We start from the raw sequence: 8,644 nt of genomic DNA, 5'->3' as shown, positions 1-8,644 counted from the left end.
TGACGCTTTGAAACACCTTGGAAAGTCCAGCCTGTCTGACTGTTACTTCGCTGAACCCGAGCCGTCATCTTCACCGCGGGCGACGATTCCTGGCCTATAGGCCGTGGCACCTGGACCAGAGAGGGCACGCCTGCTCAACCAAGCCGGTAACGGGAGACGCTGCACAGCGGCTACAGCTCCAAACTAAGGCAAGACGAACATCTCTAATCCTCTGAGAAGTCTGGTGTTTCTCAAAGCGCTAAAATTGAACATTCCAAATTCATTAGTTATCCTTAGATTTGAATTAGTTAGAGACAAATACTCTTTTCGCTTGATCAAAACCATCACCCACTTAAGTCTTGACTATTCCTTGTGCTTTCACTCATTGATTAATTCACTGTTCATCATCTCATCCCGATTGTTCTCTCATTTTCTGTTCTGTTTATTTGAGTATTTCCATATTATGTTATTTAGTAGTAGTAGTAGTAGTGTTAGATTAATTGTATGTCATTAAAAAGAATCTGGTTTTGTGTGCATTGTTCTTCAGATTTAAGCAGAGGTCACTGAACCGCGACAAGAATTCACGGCATAAGAGACTGATTTGGTTTTATCACAGGAAAGTTGTTCATAACTGGTAACTTATTGAATTGACATCTGGCGTTGACTAGATTGATACAAGCGTGGTTTCAGCTTTAAAACAAACCTGGTGCCCCAACTTCGAGGTATATTAATGTTTCTGCATTAATATCAAACTATTAATAATTTGAATCCGCTACAACCACGTATCGTTTATTGCATCAGAGCACGGTTACAACTGTCCCACTTGCAGCCAGGCTAACAGGACAGAGAATCCGTCCCGAGCTCACGCTCCTCTGTCTACTTACTAAGTGGAAGAGACAGTTAAAACATGGAGGCTGTAACATTAATCAGCACAATGGATCAATTGCGTTGTGTTCTATTGCAATGTGATCTGAGAGCACAGGAAATCAGATGAATTTTACAACTGTACCATCATAATACAAACCAAAAGCAATTGCAGACTTATGCTTCATAACCTAAGACCACAACGAAAAGTTAAAAATAAGATTAAAGTAGGTTGTGTCATCAATAAAAAAACCTTCCAGAATATTTAGGGATGCTCACGATGTAGTGATTGTGTGACATAGTGTATAATATACAGATGTTGGTTAAGATTCTTAGTTATTCAGACTCAACCTTCAGATAATACACATAAGCTTTCTAAATTTATCTAATGGCAATAAAATATTTTGTAATAAAAAAGTCATTTTGGTGTAAATTATTTAGTGTTAAATTCTATTCATTTGTGGGGATGTGGTGAAACCTGACAGTTATAGTCTCTCTTCCCACCTGTTTTACTGACCAGTTTTATGTCTGTAATAAGAATGTCATGGCTCACAGATTTACACATATCATAGACTGTAAGCGCTGCCACAGAAACAGCTGTCAACGCCTCCATCTCTACTCCTGTCCTCCCCATTGTGCGACAAGCTGCTGTGATGACCACAGCGTTCTGCAGCTCATCCAGGTCAAAGGTAACAGAGGTGTGGTCTAAAGGCAATGGGTGGCAGAGCGGGATGAGGGCTGAGGTCTCTTTGGAAGCCATGATGCCGGCTATCTGCGCCACAGTCAACGCGTCACCCTTAGCCAGTTGGTTATCCCGAAGCAGACGAAAAGCTGTGGGGCCCAAGAAGACGATACCGCTAGCTGTGGCTGCTCGACACGTCGGGACTTTCTCCCCAACATCAACCATGGTGGCCCGGCCGTGAACATCTATATGCGTCAGCTGTGCTTTAGTGGTTTCATGCTGCTGGGTCTTGGATCCATTTGTGCCTGACTTGGCTTCACTCATTGATTGGCTGAGTTTGTTAGTGTCACAAATGTTGAAGGTCAGTAGACTGCAAAATTCAGAGGGATAAAGAGACATGTTGTCCTTCACAGTAGGCTTTTCACTGTGGGCACCACCACCCATTGAGGTTTTGGAGGAGCAAACATGGGCCGTCTGTGTTGAATCAGTGCAGTCTGGAAGGCACAAAAATCTCTCTCTATTTAGGACTCTCATGCTGCCTGGAGGACAGGCTAATGTCACAGAGAGAAATGGGTTGTTTGGAAGCTGAGGAACAATAGAAAATGTCCGTTGGCTGTCTTGTGATGATGAATGAGTCCCTGTTGGAACAGACAAGAGGACCGTCACAATTCACAAAATTATGCATTATTTACAGTTTAAATAAAACTTATCTGTTAAGCATAATGTGTAGGTTGTGAAAAGTAAAACCGTTCTAAAGCATGCGTGAGAGATGTGTACGTACAGCTGTGTCACCCACCAATGAGGATCATAGGCCTGTTCTTCATCTGAGAGATACTGAACATGCCTGAAGAAACAAACAGGAAAGTAATGAGTTCAACTCAGTTTATATACAAGTCAGCATCACAGATCACTAATAACTACTGCATTAAACAGTCTATAGTACCTGCATGCTGTTTCTTTTTCCTGCCCACAGCTGCTCCAATGATGTGCAGCAGATCTTCATCAGATGCTCCAGAGCGTAAAACATCTCTAAGAGACACCTCTGAGTTACCAAACAAACACACCTGAAAGACACAGACGTAAACAGACAGAAGATCAGACCCAATCACATCTATACATATACTGGACTCCAATAACAAGTAAATATACTGTAAAGCTCATTAGCACCTTCATAACCAGAACTGGAGTAGTACCTTAAGGTTTCCATCTGCAGTGATGCGCAGGCGATTGCAGGAGCTACAGAAATGATCAGACATGGAGGTGATGAAGCCCACCTGACCTTGGAAGCCTGGCACTTTAAATATCTGTTACAGGACACAGAAGTGAGTCAAACTGATTCATATAACATTTGTGTTAAATTTATGCTTGATATTCTTCGTTAAGGACTGCAGTAGTGATCTGTTAATGTCCTGATAAGTTTTAGGGTTCTGATTTCAAACCAGAGACTGATGTGTAAGTTTAATACATAAAGTAAATTACAGTACAAAAGAGAATGGAAATCAACCAAACTATGAAACCAGTTTAATCAACATGTAGTTTTTAATCCAGATAACTAAATATTATCTGGAGTAAATATCACATGAATAACACATTTTTGGGGCGAACAAGTTCTATTTTACAGTACAAAACCAAACAATGCAGTGCAAAACATATGTACAGATGTAAGTGAACTGACTTTGGCAGTGTCTGTGAGTTGACTCTGAAGCCTCTCCACATTGGGCCACTGTTGCCTGATGCGGTCCAGCATCTCCCGGTAACTCACCATTTTCTTAAAGTTCCACATGTTTCCTTTGAAGAGGAATGAAGTATACTTATAATTATATTATACAAATATAAAATATTATTTTTTAAATATCTAGCACATCTAAACAAGCACAATGAACACATATGAAATTGTATCTCAGGTAGGTTTCTAGGCTTTTGTAGCTTTGTAGCTAATCACTAAAAGAAGTGATCACTCACCATCAAAGGGCATGTATTCGATGAATCGAACTTCCAGAGGCTTCTTCTCTGTCAGCGCCACAAAATCTATCAGCTCATCCTCATTGAGGCCCCGAATGACCACACAGTTGATCTACAGCAGACAAGAACAATGAAACATACAGCAGGTCTGGAAGATCAGTGATTTCTGTAACAGTAGTTTACCATTAAGAGGATGTCACAGCCAGTACTTTTAGTATCTTCCAAAGCATCACTCAGAATATATATTTCTCACTATTGGTTGGTTGTTGCTGCTAAGAATTTTGATATTCTTAAAAATAAACTCAGGAACTACCTTTTTAATATGGCTTTATTTTAAAGCTAGTAGTGGTAAGTATTGTATTTTTTTTACTCACAACTAATTTTGATTCTCCAGTCCAGATTACAATTACAAATAGAGGATGAAACGTAATTGTTAGAAACAAATAAAACAAATCCAGAAAATAAAAACAAAGAAAAGCATTAATTTAGTCAATCATATATATTATTTATATATTCATAACTATTACAATAAAATGTTTTTGAAAAGGTCAAAAGGCAATCATTCCTATGTAAAAGCATGTATGCGTTTATAAAAGATGAACAGACTACCTTGACAGGGCTGTAACCCATTTCAATGGCTTTGTCAATGCCCTCCATGACCTTGACAAACCCTGTGTGGAAAAATGTATTCATGGTAAAATGGTTCAGTTTGAAATTGTTACCAACTGTATACACATTTGCATTTTTCAGGCTTGGTGCTAATAATTTCAACCTAAGATGTAGATATAGTGTGATTGTTTGCATGATCTGGTTAGAGACGAGTTTATACATACAGTACAACCAGTACAGAACAACCCTGACCATCTACATTTTCCCTAAATCCAAGATGTATCAGCTTTATATGTAATTATGCCATAAATTTCACTCTGTGATTTACATAGGTGTGAGTGCATAAAGTTAATCTCTCAGCTCCCAGAGATTTTTTTTAATAGCTAACACACTGGACAAAGGTCAGCATCATCATTTGCCTGCATGTGCTCAAAAGAAGCCTGGTAAGCTTCACTAAGAGGTGAGGCTTATGTTTAGTCATCCAGATTCAATTATTATCCCAGATATATTCAAAGATGGGGGAGATTTTTTATTTATATCTGCAGCATTTAATATTTATTACCTGTTCTTTCTATAAATGTAGTGCCTTGAGAAACACTGTGGCATGCAGATTTTTCCATCTGCCACTTTGCTTTTGCCTTTTCTCACCTTTATTACCTAATTCCTCACTCAGTCCAGCTGTGACTGCCCTCCACAGTCCAACCACCCAGCGCTCCAACTTGCTGTTACCTCTAGTCCATGCGTGTTTAGTTAGACTGACCCACAATTAGAGCCACATACTTACAGTACTATGATTCAAGATCACAAGTACAGTACAGCAAAGTCAATAGAGCAGGTCATCAGTTACCACATAATCAGACATTTTTTTTTCACCTTTTCCTACCTTTGCGTCTGGCAATGAACTCAAACTTGTCAGGAATCAGTGAATCCAGGCTGATGTTAATCAGGTCAAGGCCGGCCTCTTTCAGCTTAGGCAGAAATCTAGCTAGGTTCATGCCATTTGTTGTTACGGCAATGGTTTTCAGACCCTCCAACTTCCTTAATTCTGCTATAGAGATAGAAATATGGGAATAAAGGAAGAGAGATTGAGACACAAGTTAAGAAGAGTGCAATCAGGAGGATTTTTCCAAAATATGACCCATGGTTTCCTAATGACTAAGTTCAAACAGAAGATTTAACTCACTCAGTGCATTTCAATTTGGAGAGTAGTGTACATGTACACATTGTATTAAATGGCATGGTATTTTTGAAAAAAACAATATCACCCTGTATTGGCCGATATGTTTTTATGGAGCAGGTTCATAAATATTGCAGACTCTCTGTAATGAGCAACCAGAAGTCATCTAAACTACATACAGCTAGTAGCTGTTTATAGCTGTTTACCTCACAGAATGAAGATCTGGAGTCGATTCCAGGGTCTAAATTGGTTCTAAGCAGGTATATGTGTTTTTATTAATATACCATAGACAACTAATTCTTAAGAAAATATATTTTGACTAGTACTAGAGCAGACTTTAAATGATCAAATTAAATGACTAAAACATGACAGAACAAGAAAACAAAAATATTTTAATTATGTTTTATTGATTGATTATTATAAATACAATTAATTTTAAGAATAAATCACATGTTAACTGATTTAAGTCGTGAGTTCTGAATCTCAAATTTTTATTTTACTGGTTGAGTAGTGAAGATTAGTTAAAGTCAGGCTAAGTGTCACATGACCTGTCACATGCTGCTGTCAACTGGCAGGCCTGTGCAACAAATGTCATCTTCTGGGTCATCTTCCACCCAGAAATTACTCACTGGTCACACAAGACAGCTCTCTTCAAGCATTTCAGCCTTAAACATTGCTCCCACTATTCTAGGCTAATAGGTCTCTTGGATTCAAGTCTGCAACACTTAATGTAGAAAATAGGATCTAAAATAAAATTGTGATAATACAGCAGAAGACTAATCCAATCGGTTTCTTTACTACGTGTCTTATAAAATGAAGGAATGCATGAATGATAAATATTACACTGGGAAACTGGCAGGACATTGAGAGGAAAAAGACATCCCACCTTAAAAATTTCTGAAATAATAAGCAGCTATTAAATTTTTTCTTACTAATAATATCCAGCACATCAGGTCTGATGAGGGGCTCTCCTCCGGTTAGGCGGACTTTGTTCACTCCCTCTTTGACAAAGAGTCGAGCCAGAGTCATTATCTCTGCTGTGGATAGAAGCTGGCTCCGTGGTGTGAGCCTGACTCCCTCCTCTGGCATACAGTACTGACCTGAACATGGGAAGAAGGTTGGAGAACTAACTTCATAACCAAGATGTAATCATTTTTTGATTTAGTTCTGTTTTATCAAGAGTTCTTTCTCAGTACAGTAAAGGTTCTCTGGTTTGATAGAGGTTTATAGCTGCAGCTGTATTATTTCAAATAGAAATTAATCCAGATTTTTAAGGCAAGATTGAAACAATCCCATTTGTGTCGGTTCTGTGTATCAAATTTCATTTTTCTTCACTAGCAACACATATACAGCAATTTGTGCATAATACTTTTACGTGTGTTAAATTTTGAGTGAGTTATAGTAGATACATAATGGATTACACAGTAGTAAAATAAACTGGATCTTATCTGTAACACTACAGAGACATTACAAATGCACGTAAAAAAAATCATACAAATAAGCAAAAAAGTCATAAAACCTCCACGAAGAAAAATCACTCCAACATCTCAAACATGTCTTTTACAGTTAACCCTGAGTTTTATAAGAAAAGTATTAAAAAGGCATGTGGCAGTGGAGACTGCAGTGACACCAGAATAATAATTATTACTGAGTGTTGTTTCTGTAATAGGCTGAATAAGCAAATGAAACATTTAGTGAGTCAAAATAAGAACATCTACTCACAGCGTAGGTTGCATTTCTCTGTCAGGGAAATGCGCAGGTAGCTGTGCCTCCGGCGGAAGCTGTCTGTCAGAAATTCTGAAAAGGGTAGTGCACTCTCTTCTGGTAGCCTCTCCTGATGGATGAAAAGATCAGCGAATTAGAATTCAGTGAATTAGATATATATAGTTATAAGTAGTTTGTGATATAGATTTTCCAGCAAATATCATGTTAATATATTGGTAGATTTATTTTCACAATTAACTTCTTGTTGTTAGGTTTACAAATAAACCTGATGTAGCACACAGCAGCTAAACGACAGTTTTCTCTTAACGTTTACTGTAAAGCAATACTTTGTTTTTACTGCTCTGTGAAACATTTTAATCAATCTTAGAACCAACAGTAACAGTCAAAATGTACATATATAATAGTCCCCGACAGATGTGTTACTACAGTATGTGGGCGGTGCACATGGCTTTGTATATGGCGACTGACCTTTGACTATGCAGTGGGTTGCTGTTATCTAAAACCGTTTTAAACCAGATGAGTCAGATATGGAATTGGCACACTAAAGGTTATCACAAAAAAAATAAATGCTAAATTCACCAAAAACACATCTGCATGAGTAAAATCTACTTCCCCCCAAAAAACATCTATATAGTGCATGGTCCCACTTCATTCACCCTGTCAATGATTGCAGCTGCAGAGGAAAGCATCTCGCCTAATTTTCAAATTCTTTACAAATCTTTGCATGTAACAAAACTGAAAGTCATTTCAGTTAAAGTAAATACGTGACTGTAAATAATCCAACCAAAACTAATCATTAACTTATTGGTTTAACAATAGTTATGTTTTGTCTTTACTGTGCCCTAAGCTGGAATGAGCAAACGTTAACGTTACCTTTCGCCCATTCAGCAATAAAATAAATAACATTAGCTAAAGCGACCAGCAACTGTTAGACATGAATTTAACTCGTTACCATGTACAAGTGTACTTTACCTGTCTTCTTGACCTGCTCTTCAAAGGTGCCACAAAATTGGGAGCAGCTGAAGTCGAGGCAGCGAGTTCAACTTCATTTCTCTTGTGCGTAGCATAGGAAAACAGCCGCTGATTTACGCATTGTACGAAGACTTTTCTGAATCGAGTGAAAGTGCTGTACGTGCCAGACAGGCTGCAGCACACGCTAGCATGAGCAGCCATGGTTTAACTTTAACAGTCCAGCGGATTCACTGCTCGGCTCGGCTAATCAGCTTCGCACCGTCAGTCACCGTTTGACCCAAACAGATAAGACAACCAGGGGCGGGGCCACATCAGCCAATCGTTGAAAAGAACGCGCCATTGTCAGTGCATGCTGGGTAGTGTAGTTAAAAACTAACAATAGTTAATATTTACCTCTTCCCTCGTAATTGCGACAAACACACACACACACACACACACACACACAAACACACACACACACACACACACACACACACACGATAATGCACTGAATAGCAAATATTGGCAAATATCATATTTTTCCCATATTACAGTTTAAACAAAGCAAATACACTACAGACCAGCAATATATAATATTCTATATTATTTAAATGTATAATTTATTCAAATAAATGTCAATTTGGTTTGATCACACACACACAGACGATAAATCACTATATACGTATATTTGCAAT

The 8,644-nt window shown here is 38.2% G+C and overlaps 1 protein-coding gene across 4 annotated transcripts; it reads right to left on the bottom strand.

Moving 5' to 3' along the window:
- Nucleotides 1-752: 752 nt before the first annotated feature.
- Nucleotides 753-8,272, bottom strand: mocs1 (molybdenum cofactor synthesis 1). Of its 4 annotated transcripts, none has more exons than XM_029139913.3 (11): nt 7,971-8,272; nt 6,996-7,107; nt 6,206-6,373; nt 4,980-5,141; nt 4,097-4,158; nt 3,488-3,599; nt 3,201-3,313; nt 2,719-2,829; nt 2,469-2,589; nt 2,322-2,369; nt 753-2,163 (listed from the first exon to the last, which is right to left on the bottom strand). In XM_029139913.3, exons 1-11 carry the CDS (start codon nt 8,169-8,171, stop codon nt 1,298-1,300), a joined length of 2,076 nt encoding a protein of 691 aa, XP_028995746.1. In that variant the 5' UTR covers nt 8,172-8,272; the 3' UTR covers nt 753-1,297. The 4 variants fall into 4 exon arrangements, with proteins under 4 accessions (XP_028995746.1, XP_028995745.1, XP_028995747.1 ...); XM_029139912.3 differs by having other exon boundaries at nt 4,980-5,144; nt 7,971-8,271; XM_029139916.2 differs by having other exon boundaries at nt 2,022-2,163; nt 2,307-2,369; nt 4,980-5,144; nt 7,971-8,271.
- Nucleotides 8,273-8,644: the final 372 nt, after the last annotated feature.

Source organism: Betta splendens, chromosome 22, assembly GCF_900634795.4.
Source record: "Betta splendens chromosome 22, fBetSpl5.4, whole genome shotgun sequence".
NCBI lineage: Eukaryota > Metazoa > Chordata > Actinopteri > Anabantiformes > Osphronemidae > Betta > Betta splendens.
The sequence above is the reverse complement of the archived record's forward strand: the minus strand, read 5'-3'. Positions and strand labels throughout refer to the sequence as shown.

Bases quoted from the DNA above. Each gene is read 5' to 3' on its own strand.
- mocs1 (XM_029139912.3), bottom strand. From the start codon at position 8,171: ATGGCTGCTCATGCTAGCGTGTGCTGCAGCCTGTCTGGCACGTACAGC. The intron at 3,314-3,487 runs GTGAGTGATCAC...TCCTCTTCAAAG, and splicing joins CGAATACATGCCCTTTGATG to GAAACATGTGGAACTTTAAG. The intron at 2,590-2,718 runs GTACTACTCCAG...TGTGTCTTTCAG, and splicing joins CTGCAGATGGAAACCTTAAG to GTGTGTTTGTTTGGTAACTC.